Genomic DNA, 17085 nt, shown 5'->3' with positions numbered 1-17085 from the left:
TATATTGAGACCACTGAAGTATACGCTTTAAAATAGTTAATTTTATTTCATGTTAATTATATTTCAATTTCTAAAAAAGTTTTTTAAAAAATTAAGATGCTTAGTATATAACCTGGTATATAGTAAGCTCTCAGTGGTCGCAATCATTAGTTAGCAATTAGAATGTTCTAGGTTCTGCTCCTTGAATGCATCCAACTGAATGAGCAGATGTCACCTGGTCTCCTTCACATCACTCTGTGAGAATTAGGATTTGGGAAACCGAAGCAAATATGTTGATGCTCACGCTGCTTGCTGTACCCTAGATACCAAAGTGCTTTGTCTCTGACCTGGGGGTGTCATGTCTTCTGCCAGCATTCATGCATCTGTGGCACATTAAATTGTTAAATTCTGGTAAAGTCTTAGATCCTCTCAGCACCTGACAAAGAGCAAGGGGGAGTTTTGTTTTGCTTTGTTTTGTTTAAATGTAAGACTTGATCGTAGGGTGAGGTTAAGTATACAGTAGTGACAAGATGAGTTGGACTAGAATTGATATGGGAAAGATAACCCGTATGAGTAGGTCCACGAAGAATAGGAGGCGCTCGAGTTGTGAACGTGGTTACCAGGAACTGGCTGCTCAGAGAGGATAGAAGAAGGTGGAGGATGTATGTGGCTGTAGGTGGTTTTTTAGGTAGAAGAATGTGAAGTAAACGTACGTCGCCTTTTGTCTAATTTTCTACTCGAAGTAGGAGGTCAGTTCAAGCACCTGAGGGCTAAGGGTGAAAGAATAGGAACCTAGATGCACGTGGAAGAGGTGAAATTAGCTACTTGGGGGAGTGAAAGAGGGAGTGATCGAGGACAGCTAAAAGCGTTGACGAAAGGCCTAGCAATAGGAAACCATGAACTTGTTATTCTGTTATACAGGATCGAATGCTATCTTTCCCCAGCAATACTCGACAACCTTTGGGTCAGTGGGGTAAGAAAGACAGTTGGATCGGTCAGTGTTGGGGGTTTAGAGGACATGTGCAGAAAAAGAAAGACCGTTGGCAAAGGAATTGAAGCCATTGACAATAAAGTAGTTATCTGGGTCATTGGGCATGGGCTGAAAGGGGGATGAGGGCAAGTGAGATCAGGATGAATGATCTTAAATTGTAGGAACTGAAAAAGCGTGAGGTTTAGATGAAATTGGGAAGGAAGTGTGTTGGGCATAAGAGGATCAGAAGGATCAGAGTCTGAAATGGCACTGTTTGGTACATAACCACTGGCCTGGCCGCATGTTGCTGTTGTGCATTTGAAATGTAGGTGGTACCACTGAGGAACTGAATTCTGAATTTGGTTTAATTTACATGTACATTTTAAAACTAAGGCAGCATGCAAGAGTTTTAGGCCAGCTGAGGGAGTTAGCTAATTACAAAGGCAGAGCACAGTCTCTAAGACCCCTGGTCATGTCTGACATCCACTACAAGTTTGGAAATTTCCCCAGAGGAGCCTCTCCTTTAATAATTTGCCATAAAGACTCACAGAAGTCCCGGAGAGCTATTACTCTCACACTTACAGTTTATTACAGGGAAAGGATAGAAATTAAAACCAGCTGAGGGAAGAAACATAGAGTCCATGAGAAGTACCCCACACAGAGCTTTTATTCCCCTCGCCCTGTGGAATCAGGACGTGTACTGCCCTGGTACTGGTAGGTGACGGTGTGCGCTGAGTACTGCCCATCGGGAGGCTCAGCTGAGCCTCTGTGCTCAGAGCGTCGAGGGCACCACCGGTTGATTTCCTGTATGCTTCATCTCTGTCTCCAGGTCATCTGGTCTTGCGTGACCCCAAACTCTCAGCCTAAGCCTCTATCCTAAGATTAGATGAGTATGACCAGCTCCCTGCTAAATCCTACTGTTAGACTGCCTGGCATGAACCAAGACCCCCAGGTAGAGACACTCCCATCACTCGAATAACATTCCAAGGGCTCAGTGATGACCTCTTAGAAGGAAAAAGCCAGATCTTCTCTTTGGACAAGGCCAAATTCTTTTTCACACACAGTGTAAAATACCTTTTCGTTAAACACAACTCTTATTTTGCCAAAATTACATTTCATCTAGACTATAATTTTGTGTCCAAAATACAATAGGCTGTAAAGTACACATTGAAATATGAAGTAACATCTCATTGCTAATATTTGTGTTGATTATGTGTCGTAATGATTGGATTAGGATTGATGTATTGGGTTAAATAAACTAAATTATAAAAATTAATTTCAAAATGAATGATACTTTTTGCTTTTTTAATTAATTTCGAAATGAGCAATACTTTTAGCTTTTTTAATGTGGCTACTAGAAAATCTTAAATTATGTAAGCGACTCACATTTTATTTCTATTCAACATTGCTGATCTAGAAGGGTATGTTAAGAAAGAGGTTGGTATAAAATTTCAAAGGTAGAAAAATATCAAGCAAAGGCAAGTTCAAGATGTGGACACAGGAATAGTTGCTGAACTTTGATGGAGTTATAGGTCACTGGAGATGAAGAAATTTCAAGGAATCACGAGGCTAAATTATCAAATAGGTTATCCTCGTGGTTATTGACATCTCCTAAGTGACTAGCAGAATCTGGATGGAGCGGTAGACTGTGACTTAGGCTTCGGTGACTTTGGTACATGGGAAGGCAAAAGAAGCAGAAAGGGGTTTACTAGATACCCTAGCATATACCTTGGTGGTATGAAGCTAATGGGGACTTAGGAAACCTTACATTATTTCCTAATTCCTCAGGGAATATTGCCCGTTTTTTTTACCTTCATGAAGCCTGTAAAGGAATTGTTGGCCTCAAAGGAATTGGTTGGAAGAGGTGTGAGAACACAAGATACAAAAGCCCTGCTCTGGTTTTCTGTCATCTGAGTTGCTACACTGCTGTCATGACCCTTCTCAAATGTTATGCTTTCTGTGAACTCTGGCCTGATTTTACTACAGTTAATTGCCTTTTTTCTTCTTCCTTTGAACATACTTCTACTATAAAACTATTTGTGGTAACTTTTTTCTTTCTTTCACACCCCCCTCCTTTTTGGTGTGTGTATATTTCTGAGTCTGTCATTTACTGATACTAGACTAAATAATTTAGACAATAGTCTGTTGGCTTATCACTATTCTTGTGGTGGTTCTTTTGCCAGATCCTCCTTGTCTTCCTGACGTCTTCATTTTGGAGTACTCGTTGGCTCATTCCTTGGACCTCTTCTCTTTTCCATGCCCGTCTACTCCCTAGTTGATTTTGTATGACCCATTAAACTTTTGGCTCCTGAATTTTTAATCTCCAGCCTGACCTATTCTCTGAACTCTAGATTTATATATCCACGGGTTTACTTAACATCTCCACTTGGATGTCTGATAGACCTCTCAGTCTTTTAACGTATGCAAACTGATATCCATTTACCAACTTTTCTTTTCTCACCGGTCTTCCCCATCTCAATAATGGCAACTCCATTCATCCAGTTGCTAACATCAAAAACTTCTCTAGGGTCACACTTCGTTTTTCCTTGCTCACATCTCATGCCAAAACTATCAGTAAATCTTGGTGACTCTACCTTCAGAATGTAGGCTGAATTCAGTCACCATTTCTACCAATACCAACCTGGTCTAGGTCAGTCATCTGCTAGGGTTACCGTAGTAGCCTTTAACCAGTGTCCCTGAATCTGACCCGATTCCACTATTGCAGGGAGAATGATTCTTTAAAAATGAAAGTGAAATCTTACCACTCCACCATTTCTATTGTCTTTCCCATATATTTGGAATAAATGTATGGTCCTTTCTGTGGTCAGTGAAACTCTTTATAATCTGGTCTCCAGCTGCCTCTCTGACCTCAGCTCCCAGTACTCTTCCCCTTTTCACACTGGCATTTATTTTTTTGTTCTTTAAACTCTCCAGTATGTTCTCACTTTAAGTCTTTCATATATTCCATTCCTTCTTCCAGAAATATTCTTTTCCCGGATACCTACATAGCTCTCCCATTTCTTTCAGATCTCTTACCGAATGTTACCTTATTAGAGAGATCTATGCTAGCCATGCTATCTAAAATCTCACTTTTTCTGCTGGCCCACTACTCTGCATATCCTTCCTTGCTTTGTTTTCCTTCTTGATTCTTATCAGCAGCTAACATATAAGAGAGTAAAGGCTTTGTACCTTTTGAGCCTTGCTAAGTCCCTAGTACTTAGAATAGTGCCCACAGAGGATACCTGCTCAATCAGTATTTATTGATCAGCGGGATGAAAGACCAGTGAATGACAGAATGTCACTAGATTGCAGATTGTAGTATTTGAATTGTACGCATCTGTGTCTTCAGTGCTTCACGCAGTGTCTAACACATCATAAGCACTCAGTAAAAATGATTTCATTGTGTTACAAAGAAGTCTAAGCAAGTCAAAATGGGATTTTCATGTTATTCCATAACACATTTTAGTTAATGAGTTTTTGATGTGGGGGAAAATACCTTTTTGTTTTCTGGATGACTTCAGAGAAAGATATTGAAGATTATGAATTCTAAGCAATTTAATAGGCTCCAGTAAATGGTTATTGAATGAACGTTTATTACTCATTCGTTTGATTTGTTGAAATGATTATTGCAAACTATTCAGAATTGTATTACAAAGGGGCAACCGTGACAATGTGGGTCTGTTTAATTTACAAACTGAATGGAGAAACTGGTTAGTTTGGCAAACCACTAAACTCATAATTTAAACTTCCACAGTATGATTTCTTTAGATATATATCCCCAAACTTCCTATTTGAGACCATGAAGTCATAAATCCAGTATTCTATCAAGAAAAGTTTCCTGAATGCCAGGCAGAACTCATGGGCATTCATAATAAATTATTAACAGCAGTTTGTTGAAGTGTGTATGGTTTGTTATGGACATTCTCGGCGCCTTAAAAATAACATTTCCTAATGGTGCCAACACGTATGGAACCTAGAACTTCTTACAAAGCCATTTATTTATGCTGCAGGACACTCAGAGACTGACCAATCGGTCAGAGCATGGGAAAGACCAACTTGTATGACCATGCGTACCAGATGTCACGTGTTTCATGTATGTTATCTTGGAACCTTCTGTTCGTTTGAGAACACTATCACATTTGTTTATTTGAGCGCACTGCTATATGCTGGGTTTGTGTTTTGTTTATAACTTGTTTTTCCTATTTAATCCTTATGACCCTCTGTATATCTTTATAACTGAAATACTATTTGCCCACTAAATTGCTTACTCCCTTTGGCTATGAAAACGAGCAGTTTTCTAAGGCTTTACTGACAGAAGCAAATAACTATCTCACCAAACTTTGTTTAATTGCTCTGAATTAAGACATTTAACTTCTGTCTCCTACCCAATTAATTTTCCATTCATTCTTCATTTTTTGTTTTTATTTTCTTAATATCAGCCGTGACTTTGGCATTTGTTTGCAACCTGCCCCAGATGGATGAGGAGGCTCCCTGTGCTTAGTGCTTAAAAACTTAGTTTGATGACTTGACTTTACTGCTAAGTGTCCATTCATAGTAGTGCAATCACCCTGCCAGTTCTACCATTACATAAAAATAAATACCCCCGAGAATTAGCAAAACATTTTCACTGCACTTAATATATACAAGTCCCAAAGGAATATATTTGCCTGGCTCCTGTATTTATATTTTTTCCTGAGGGTTTTCTGAACTGTTTTTTTCCTGACCGTCTTTGGAAAATGCAGTTTCTCTGACAAAGTGAAACTACCAGGAAAATAAGAATATTTTAATCATAATATTTAGAAATTGACTTTATATAAGGAGATTTTTTTTTTAATCACATATTTGGAATTAGTGCATTATATTTCGGTGTGCTTTCAGACTTTGATGTCCTGAAGATATTTTCTGGGCTGGTGTGTGTTCGTGTGTTTGTGAAAGAGAGAGAGATTGAGATTGATTGATCCCAATTTTATTTTATTTATTTATTTTTTAGAGAGAGAGAGAGCACAGTGGGGGAGAAGGGGCATAGAGAGAGGGAGAGAGAGAATCTCAAGCAGGCTCCACATCTGGGCCGAAATCAAGAGTTGGACAGTTAGCTGAGTCACCCAGGCACCCCTGATCGATCCCATTTTTAAAGCCATTATGGTAAAATACACATAACATACAGCTTACCCTTGTAACCATTCTAAGTGTGCAGTTCAGTGGCATTAATTATGTTCACATTATTGTGCTCCCATCATCACCGTCCATTCACAGAATTCTTTTCGTCTTGCAAAACTGAAAGTTGGTGTCCGTTAAACACTAACTTCACATTTACCCATTTCCCGGCCCTTGGCAGCCCCATTCTATGTTCTGTCTCTATGAATTTGACTATTCTAGATACCTCAACCAAGTAGAATCATATAGTATTCGTCCTTCTGTGACTGGCTTGTTGCAGTTTGCATAACGTCCTTAAGGTTCATCCATGTTGTTGTAGGTGTCAAAATTTCCTTCCTCCTTAAGGCTGAGTAATATTCCATTGTGTGTCTACACCACTTTTTGTTTATCCATTTATCCAGGGATGGATGCATGGGTTGTTTCCACCTTTTGGCTATTGGACATAATGCTTTTATGAACATAGGTGTAAAAGTGATAGATTGCATTTCTAAAAGCTTTTTAATATAAGCATTTTCAAATATATGTAGGAGGAAGGAGAATGGTATAATGAACTCTGTTGTGCTCATCACCCAGTTTTGACAGTTATCAACATTTTGGTGTGTTTTTTTTTCATCCTTTCCCCCAACTTTTTTTTTGTTAGAAGTATTTTAAAGCAAATTCAAGAAATCACACAATTTCATTCATAAATATTTAATAGTTTCTTTTATATATAAGAACTTTAAGAAACTTAACCATAATACCTATCTCAAGGTCACTAATCCTGTCTTTTTTGTGTCAGCTGTTAAACCTAGCCAATAAATTCTCAATTTCAGATGTTTTACCATTTTAGAATATAAGATTATATATATATATACACACACACATACGTATATACATATATGTATATATATATGTAATCTTTTAGAAGATTTATTTATCTATTAGATATATATATATATATATATATATATATATATAAAATCCTTTTAAAGATTTATTTATTTATTTATTAGAGAGAGAGAGCATGGGAGCAGGCAGGGGGAGTGGGAAAGAGTCTTAAGCAGACTCCCTGAAGAGTGTGGAGCCCAACACAGGGTTCAGTCCCAGGACCCTGAGATCATGACCTGAACCAAACCCAAGAGACACTTAATCAACTGTGCCACCCAGGTGCCCCTACATTATATGTATTTTAGATTCTGGTTCTCCCTTGACATATTCTATCTTTTCATCTTTTTCGTACATTTTTTCCTGTGTTTTTTTTTAACATATTAATTGTAGTCATTTTGAAGTCCTCGCCTGCTAACTCCAATATTAGAGTCATCTTTGGTTCTGCTCCTATTGACTTTAACCTCTTGATTATTAGTCACTTTTCCTGCTTCTTCCATGTTTAGTAATATTTTATTGTTTGCTAGATATTAAGGGGACATGTTGTAGAGACTGTGGATTATGTTATCTTCTGCAGTGTTGAGTTTGTTCTGGCAGGAAGTTAAATTACAGATGGATCAACTTGATCATGTTGAGGGTTGGCTTTAGGCTTTGTTAGGGCGGTTTTATGAGTTTAGCCCTCATTCCTATGGCACAGCCCTTACTTCTAGGGTGTGGTCTTCTGGGGTTTCAACAGAGTGCCTAGAATACTCAAAAGGTCTCTCCTTATAAGCTGAATTTGAACTCCAGCATCTCCTGAAAGCTGTGTAACATCTAAAAATTTCTCGTTAGCTTTCATTCTCCCATCAGGTTTTTCTCTTAGACCTCTCATAGTCTTGCTTCTTACGTGTGCAGTTTGGGAGTTGGCCAAGGACCTGAGTGGATTTTCTGTGCTACTTGTTGGTATTCCTCCTCTACTGTCCTGCCACCCAAATTGCAGCTGCCTTACTAGCCCCTAACTCTGCTCTCTTTCCTCTACCCTATCTTCCTTCTCTTTGCTTGGGCGCTGTCTCCCTAGGTTGTGGTTTGGGGTGAATACGGGGTTCACCTCTTATACTTTCTTTCTCTGCAGAATCATAGTCTTTTGCTGGTTATTGTCCAGTGTCTGCAGTCTGACTTTTATAGGTGGTTAAAGTGGGAGAACAAATCAAGTGTCAGCTACTCTTTCATAATCAAAACTGAAGTCTACAGTACCATTCTTCTACCCAACAAAATTAACAGTGTTTTCTTACTAATAAGAAGGGCATGTTTAGTTTTCTCCATTTGTCTCATAACATCTTTTTATTTTTTAATTTTTATTATTTTTATTATTTTTCAAGATTTTATTTATTTATTTTGAGAGAGAGCGCAAATGCACAAGGGCCAGTGAGCATGAGCAAGGGGGAGGAGCAGAGGCAGAGGGAGAAGCAGGCTCCCTGTTGAGCAGGGAGCCCGATGAGGGGCGATGCGATGAGGGGCGATGTGGGGCTCAGTCCCAGGACACTGGGATCATGACCTGAGCTGAAGGCAGACGCTTAACCGACTGAGCCACCCAGGTGCCCCATTGTAGCTTCTTTTTATAGTTTGCTCAAACCATGATGCAGCAAAGTCCATACATCCATTAAGTTGATAAGTGTCTCAAATTTTTAATGATTTGTAACAACCCTAACCCTCTCCTGTAGACACACACTTAATTTCTATGCCATTTATTTGTTGAAGAACCTAGATCATCCTGTAAAATTTCCCACATTATGGATTCGGATCCTCCTTGTGTCATTCAGTGTGTTCCTCTCGCTCACTATGTTTTGTAACGTGGTTTGGTTAAACACAGGCCAGTGTGTTTTAGTGGGGGCAAACAGGGGCTGGAATACTTCGTCTTCTTATTGCATCATCTCAGGAGTTGTGTAATGTCTGGTTTCCCCTCTCCTAGTGATGTGTAAAGTTTTATAAAGTTCATATAATGTTTCCCATCAACCTTTGACCTATGTTTTAGCCACTCTTCTTTAGTTGCTTAGACACATATTTCATTAGAAGTTACAAAATGGTGACTTTCTATTCTCTCATTCTTTCTGTATTTGTTAGCTCTAATTCTTTTGTAAAGAACGTTGCCTATAAACTATTTAGAAACTATAGTAAAGGCAAAATAAATGCTTCATTCTTTTCCTTTATGTTAAATTTCAGAATAATGCATTGGTACCCTATCAGTCTCCAGTGGTAACCAAAAAAGTTGATTTTATTTGTAATATCATTATGAATTTATGAATTTTAATACATTTCATGTGTTTCAGTCTCTTGAGTTGTTATTCTTTTGATGTTGAAATTATTCCACTTAGCCAGCAGGAGCCTCTTTAAGTTGACTCCTGTGTCCTTTTGACGTGAGCTCAAGAGTCTTTGATAGCTTCCTTGCTTTTAGGTAAGATATCGCAGGCTTTCCCTGAACATTTCTTGTCTCCGACCTGGAATCAAACATGTCTCCTAGGAGCTGTGGTTTCTTTCAAGTGGAAAATAGCACGTAGAGACCAGAATCTGTGCCCTTGGGATACTTATTACTGCCACTGGGCTGTCATTGCTTGGAGGCCTTTTCAGGGCACAGAGGTAAACAGGAGTTTGTACTAACATTCCAATTGAATTTAAGATTTTGGCATTTTTAACTTCTTGAATATTACATATTTAGATCTTGTTTCTCTTAATGCTGAAAATTGTGGTTCCAAATGACTTTAACCTAGTTACATATTTGATATGAGACAATGGGGGTGAAATTGATTCAAAGCAATCCCAGTATTAAGGAGACTGGTTCTTTTTGTCCTGAGGTTATATTCCATTAAGACAAAATACTGTGTGTGTCACTTAAAAAAAAAAAATTCTCTGATTGGTTATGTCACAGCTTAACTCACAGCTAGGGTCACTTTTTTCCAGTTTGGTTTCAGTTTTTAGAAATTACTTTTTCTTCTGTTTGATTCAGTTGTGAATTGTTTGAGTTATTTAAGACATTACGTGTTTCCAAGGTTAAAGCTATAAAACAGGGTACATTCAGGAAAATCTAGCTTCTACCCCTTTTTCATCCCCCTGTAAGTAATCATTTTTAGAAAATTTTCACTTAACATTACTTCTTTTAGAAAATATAAACCAATGTACACACGTGCACATTTGTATTCTCTCTCCCTTCCCATAAACGGAAGCATGCAGTACATATTTTCCTACACCTTGCAGGGATTTACAGATAGAAACCCATCCATGGGTCAAGAAAGCCTAGTCTAGAAGGGAAGACGTACATGTTAAATAATATTAATACAATTGTTCGCTGATAAAGAAATATATAGAATAAATGCCATTAGGAGATTTATGATAAATAAATCTTTATTTATCATAATAAAATTATGAATTATGGAGTATTTTCTTCTAGGGTAGGTGAGTAGGTTAGGAAGACCTTCAGATACATGACCTTTGAGCTGGCTTTCAAAGAATCAGCTTGATTTGGAGCCTGTGGATTATACTAGGAATCAGGGAATAACCTCTGTATTGCAAAATTAGCCAGCCCACATTTGTTAGCATATGGGTGTAGCACGTGAAACATTTGCACTACATAAGACATGTCTGAATAACATTCTTGAAAGGCCTTTTGGATTATATGGGATTCTGTTTCATAGGCTGCCTGGGGTTGATGCTTAGTCTAGAAGTATTTTTTTAAGAAGCTATAAGAAAACAAATCCTCTTTTATACATTAATGTGAAAGAACTTCATATCAGAAGGTTAGCCCGTTTTTGTTATAAAGACTGATCATAAACAGTGCTTATTAGTTTACAAACTTTTTTAGTGGCAAAATGAAGAGTAAAGAAATATATTTTTATGGAAGCTTATAGTCTTTTTCTCTGGTTGATATTCCTTGAGTTAACCTGTAATTATGGAGCATCTAATGCAGAGCATTCTCTTGTACGTAGGAAGGAGGTTTGGCAAACAATGGAAATAGTTGTAGTTTAAAACTTAAAGAACTAAGGCGTATCTTGTGATTGTGTTTCACAAAGAAATTGCGTTTTCTTGGGACTTTTAAGGAAAATGTTTAATTTACTTGGAATAGATGGAAGACAATAGAGTGTGCTTTTTGTTGTTATACCTGCAGGAATACTCGGTATTGAGAAACTCCCAAGTCATTCTGTATCTCTAGTGCAGTGGTCGTTCCACAAGCGTACACGTGATAAAATGACATGGGACTGTACTCACATTGTAGCCGCGTCACCTTCTGGGCTTTGATATTGCTCTAGCATTATGGTAAGATTTGCCCATTGGGGGGCCAGTGGGTGGGGATTACATGGGCTCTGTCCATACTCTTTTTGCAACTTCCTGTGAATCTGTAATTATTTCAAAATCAAAAGTTTTTAAAAAGTTGATTGTTCTGGCAGTTGTTTTGAGAGTGGATCATGGGGCCAAGTTGTTTTGAGAGTGAATCAGGGGTACTAGTTAGGAGCAATAGGTCAAGCTATTACAGTGAGTGATCCAGGAGGGAGATAATGGCTGTTGGACTGGGTTGCTGACAGGAGGGTGGGTTGGAGATGGAGTGAGGGCTAGTTGAATTCTGGGTGTATTTTGAAGGTAGAGCAAATAAAATCTCCTGACAGATTGGATGTGGGTGTGGGGGAAAGAGAATGGGGTGACAACCAGGGTTTTGGCCTGGAAGCCTGGAAGCCTGAAGAAGAAAGATATCAACAAGAAGCAGCAACAAGTAAAGAAGGCTGGTGTGAGGTAGCTGGATTCTTGGCAAGGAAAACAAAGGAACAAACCTTCTTCCTCCAGTCAGCGGGTCTGCACAGGTTAGGGATGGTGTGAGACTCAAGTGAGTGCACTCTTGTTAACCTGCTCCCAGGCAGCTGAGTTTTCTGGGCCTCGCCCCAGCTCTTTTGGAAAGAAGCATTTGTTTGATAAACAGGAAGTCGTTTCCATGGGTGTAGAAAGAAGAAATGATAGAAGCGAGTGGCAAAGTACAGAGCTGCCAGCTGTGGTTAGCTTGGAATGGGCAGAAGTGTTCTCAGGTAGCCACCTAAGCTTACCATACAGGCTGCTTCCTCCATTCTGGACCAGGCTATTTCTTTATCATGAAAAATGAAAAGTTTCTGCCCTCTCACGTGACCTGCTGTCAGGGTATGTTCATTTTCAGCTAGTGTTTTGGATCAGTTAGAGTCGTAGACTTAGCAGACAAATGGAGACACTGTCTGTTTATGGTGGAAAAGGGGCTTATTTTAAGAAGTGTTGGCTCCCCACCACCGTCCCATTAGTGGCATGCCTCTGACACTCCAGTGAAGCTGGTCAAGGGAAGTTAAGACCGCCTTATGTGTATTTTTGCCCTTTGAAAGGTTAGAATCTAAATGTACCACAAGATATTTCTTCCTGAGTCAGATTAGGACAAAATCACAAGCCGGGAATTCTGAAGCAAACTTTATACATGTGCTCACTCTAATACTTTTAACCTTTGGAATTCATGCCCTCCACTTCTAAGAATTCTACTCTCAAGGTATATCCATCCCCCGGTATCACTAGCTTCTTCCTATTTTATGAGGAAGAGCCGATAAAAAAGATTGTAGAAGTCCAGTGCCATGTGATTTGTGGCTATTGCAAACTGAGAAAGACAACTTTGACTCCTTCCTTTTGATAAGAGCTTGAAACAGGAGACCCGTTTTCTCCATTGAGCAGAGGGCCCCCTCAGCCTTGTCTTGGCTGAAATGGTTGGAGTGAAGCTGTGATAGAGAAAAACTTGAAATTTGCCCCAGAGGTAGAGTGACAGCTCAGTAGGTAAGTAGGGAATTGTTGAGGGGGGCCTTGTAGTGGTGGGGTTGGTGCAGCACGTGTTTGACTAGAGAGTGGCTGGGCTCGGGGGTGGGGCCAGGCTGCCCTGTAAGAGTTTGGGATCGAGGATAGGGGTACTAGTATGTCACCCAGTATTAGGAGAACTAGCTCACCGAGCTGCGTGGAAGAAGCAGAACAATTCTTTAGAGTTCCTTGCAACAGAGGTTTGTCCCAACAAGATTCAGAATGTATTTGACTTTGAATATTGAGTGGTTCAGGAGCCAGTTTGTTCCATGTGCCTTCTGAAATTACCCCAGTATTTATTCAAATGCTGTGACTTTGTGTGAAGTCCAGGCTGGGCTTCTGCTCTGGGTTTCTTTGCTGGAAGTTAAACGTCACATTTGAGCCTGCAGAAGCTTTGCTGCCTGCCTACAGGGCACACATGAACATAAAGCAGCCATTTGTCCGCGGGCGGCTGAAAGGCAGGCTCCGCGGGGGACTAGAAACCACTGCAGGCTGCCGGCTTCCTGGCACACCCACTAGCCCCCATAGGTCTGCTCTGCAAGCAGCTACCAGGGATGGGAGGTGGGGCGGCGGCAGCAATCAGATGGGCAGAAGTAACAGCAGAGGCTGAAAAGTCTGAACGACATTGAGCCGCTAAGATGGGCCTATACTGGAGAAGAGCACAGTGCTCCCAAAGCGGAGAAAACGTGAACATCACACACAGTAGCTAGGAAAAAAAGATCTGATGCTTGCAGCCAGCACTTTAAAAAAGTGATTTGTATATCTTTGTATTCATAACTGTAGGGAAAATACTATGTAGCTTAAAAGCTTTTTTACTCAGGGTACTGCTGTCACAAATACCTTTTAACTAGAACCATGTAACAGTGACATTTGATGTGTATAATAATTACCTTCAAGCGCTATAATCCTGAAGCACCTCAGAATCTTTTGGCCAAGTGCTTGAATATTTTTTGTATAATACTGAGTGAACCTTTTTAAAAATAGCTTTGAAAATGTCCTTGAAAGTTAAAGGTATATCATATAGGATAACTCTTAATCACAGTACAAGTTTATTCGCAAATATGCGATCCTTTCTTTGGCCACAGTGTGTAACAGGGTTTATTTCTGTTGAGCAGATCAAGAGGTGGGGATATTGGCAGTATAAATGATTTGTCCAAGGACAACCAGTGTGTCATTGTGGAGATAAAACAGAACTCGGCTGCATTCCACCAGCTCCTGGCCTCTGTAGCCGTTTTGAGAACTTTCCAATCATTTTAGGAAAACAAAGTACTTAGAAAATATAAAGAGTTTTTTTTTTAATAAAACAAAATCACTTATTTTGGAAATCACGAAATTAATCATTCTGTTGTATTTAAGAAGCTCTTTGATGTGTTCTGGTAATTAGTATTTACTGCCAGACGAATGTCTCTTGGGCATTTTAATTAATGGGTGGCTTGGCCAAATGAGCTTCTGATGGTAAACCTTCATAAGGGTTTATTTTTATGTTTCTCAAGAATAGCTGTCTCTTCAAAGCCCTTTAATTAGACAAAGTTTAGCAGCTAAAACATATTATTAGAATAATTAGGCCTTGGGTTAAGAGGAATAGGGGGTCAAAGGAGCAGGTACTGTTAGAGAGAATGGTGTCTTAAAATAAAACCTACCGTTGCACGTTTGATGGATGTCCAGTTCTTTAACAGCTTATATTAAGTGACTCTCACTAGTTAGGGATTTTGTGTTGTTTAAAGTTCATTTGACAGATCTCACCAGAAGCGTAAATACAGCAGAGTGTGTGCTCGTTTATCACTACCTCCGAACTCCTGTAGAAAGTGGTGTTCTAGTCTTTTTAACTTCTAAGCTGAAGACTTCCTATTTTCTCTTCTTTTCTACTACATTGGTCACCTTGGCTATCGTAAGGGATGGTTTTTGAGGAAAATGCTTCAAGGAACTGGTGTGGGAGCCACTGATAACACAAACAATTGCAATAATTCCGTTGAAGGGTCTTTCTTAATAATTTAAGTGATCCTTTAAGACGTTCTTAAAAATGCTGTAGTATTTGATCTCCAAAATTGTATGCTTTTTGTGGTCAGAATGTAGTTTGAATTCTTTGAAAATCTGCTCTGTAGATGGATTGTCATTTGGCTGCTGTTCGTCACACCCTGCCCCCGTTTCTTGTCCTAAGCCCTCAATCTTGGTAGTCATTACTAGCGCATGTGTCTTATCTCACACTTCCTCTTTGTGATGAAGAGAAGATCTCTCCGAGGGGTCCTGTGGCTGATCTTCGTGGTGCAGAACAGTTGGGTAGGGTTATTGAGACTACTCTTGATAAACAGTAATACACTTATTTATATTGTCTGGTTTTTTCACTCTCCCACTATCTCCAGATGCTTATCGCAGCAAATGTGTCCTTTTCCAACCTAGATGAGTTAGTTTAAGGATAGGAAGTTTTAAGTAGAGCAAGTTGTATTGCCGATGTTTCTAATCCCATCAGCCGTTATGATCTCGATATGTTATTAGTTAGATGAAGAACTGGGGTTTAGGATTCATTGGTTCAGTATAAACCTACTGCTACTATTAGAAAAAATACTTAATTGTATTGGTATTGGTAATTGGTAATTAATGGGATTGGCTCTGGGTCAATCTCTTCATTTTTAAATATGGAAGGTAGCTTGATTTACAGTATTACAGAGTTCATCACATTTAAAATCTTTTGCTATAGCTTAGTCAGCCACATCGCCAATGAAATCATTTCATTGAAAGTGGTAGAAACTTCCCTTTGTTTTCTATTGTTGTCGTCTATAAAAACTAATAACAGTTTAAGAAATATTTGAAAAGCACATAAATGCAAATGGAAAGATACAGCCATATCATTATGCATTCCAGAGTACAGTTACCAAATAAGTACATTTTTATGTTAAACTGTAAAACTTTGAGAAAGCAGATGAGAGATTGGCATACATGGGCTCCTATATAAAGCCATTTTCCCCCTTAGCAGTGACTAACTTCTGTCTGCTCTTCTCCAAAATGATTGATTATTGTGACTCTGCTTTTTGACTCACCCTTCAGCACAGGAAATATTGCTGATTCTTATCTTCATGTGTATGTTTGCTGTGTGTATGTAATCTCTTGCAATGGAGATAAGAGAGAGGAGGTGTTGAATGTGATGATTCTCCAAAAATACCATCATAACCCTCAGCACTCTTTTTTCTTATGGTAGAGCATAGGTAGTCCTGTGCATACTCATGTACGCTGAAAATGGTCTGGGGACTGCTTGCTAATGGGTTTCTATAGATACAGATCAGGGCCCCAAGTGTTGCCATTTGTTAGTTTCACTTCTTCAGCTGTTCATCTGGTGGCCCCCTGGCATCCCTCCTGGAGTCCACCTTTTGAAGTGATGCCCATGTGCAAAATGAGAACTGACTGTGCTCTTCTTCACTGCAGACCACCTGGTAGCCCACGGCAGAATGGCGGAGAAGGAGGCCCGTCGGAAGTTCAAACAGATTGTGGCAGCCGTCTATTTTTGTCACTGTCGGAACATTGTTCATCGTGATCTAAAAGCTGAAAATTTGCTTCTGGATGCCAATCTGAATATTAAAATAGCAGGTGAGAAGTGTGTTGAGGATGTGAAATAGGAACAAAAGAACTTTTCCTTCAAGATTCTTAAGTAAGGGATTGTCTATTTCCATCTATTCAGAAAGAAGTACTGTGAAAATGAAAGATTTGTGTGGGGGGGGGCTTGAAAATCGAGAAACTTTCAAAACACATTTATGTTCTATTTCATGTAGTATTGGATGGAACTAGGCTGGGGAGAAAGAAGGAAAAGGGTGATATTTAAAATTCTCTTCGTTTGGTTGACAGTCTCTTTTAAATAACAAGGACTAAAGTATAGAATAATGTGGAGAGAACAACGGCTAAGCTTGTGTACCCTGTCAGCTTTACTTGAGGAGGCTGATTTATGTCACTGCAAAGACTAGTTTTATGATAATTTAGGAAGAGCCGATCTTGCATCAGTTTAAAGGCAGTTGATCTCTTTGTGTCCTCAGATTTCACTCATCTGTTCATCTGACGGTGTCTAAAAAGCACTTTTCACTCCCTCACTCTATTCCTTCTTCAGTTTCAATAAACTATCAGCCTTTGCCTAGCCAATACAAGCTCACCACCTATTGATAGAAGAAAGTGACTGCAGTCTAGACAGAAAGTATAAACATGAAAAGAAACCAGTTTTGTTTTCCAGCAGTTTTCAGTATTGCATTGTGTGTCCCCCATCTCACAGGTCAGAAGGGAAGGGGTGTCTCCTGTAGAAAATTGAAGTACGGCTAGAGTAG

The 17085-nt window shown here is 39.3% G+C and overlaps 1 protein-coding gene across 7 annotated transcripts in view; it reads left to right on the top strand.

Moving 5' to 3' along the window:
* The window catches only part of SIK3 (SIK family kinase 3), a 110784-nt gene that overhangs the window by 18852 nt on the left and 74847 nt on the right, over positions 1-17085 (top strand). For all 7 annotated transcript variants that reach the window (XM_034665820.1, XM_034665817.1, XM_034665816.1 and 4 more), the window contains one exon: positions 16202-16363. In XM_034665820.1, the coding sequence (XP_034521711.1) occupies positions 16225-16363 (139 nt within the window). In that variant the 5' untranslated portion in view covers positions 16202-16224. The remainder of the gene's footprint in view (positions 1-16201; positions 16364-17085) is intronic.

Source organism: Ailuropoda melanoleuca, chromosome 8, assembly GCF_002007445.2.
Source record: "Ailuropoda melanoleuca isolate Jingjing chromosome 8, ASM200744v2, whole genome shotgun sequence".
Taxonomy (NCBI): domain Eukaryota; kingdom Metazoa; phylum Chordata; class Mammalia; order Carnivora; family Ursidae; genus Ailuropoda; species Ailuropoda melanoleuca.
Note: the sequence above shows the minus strand (reverse complement) of the source record. Positions and strands in the feature narration are given on the sequence as shown.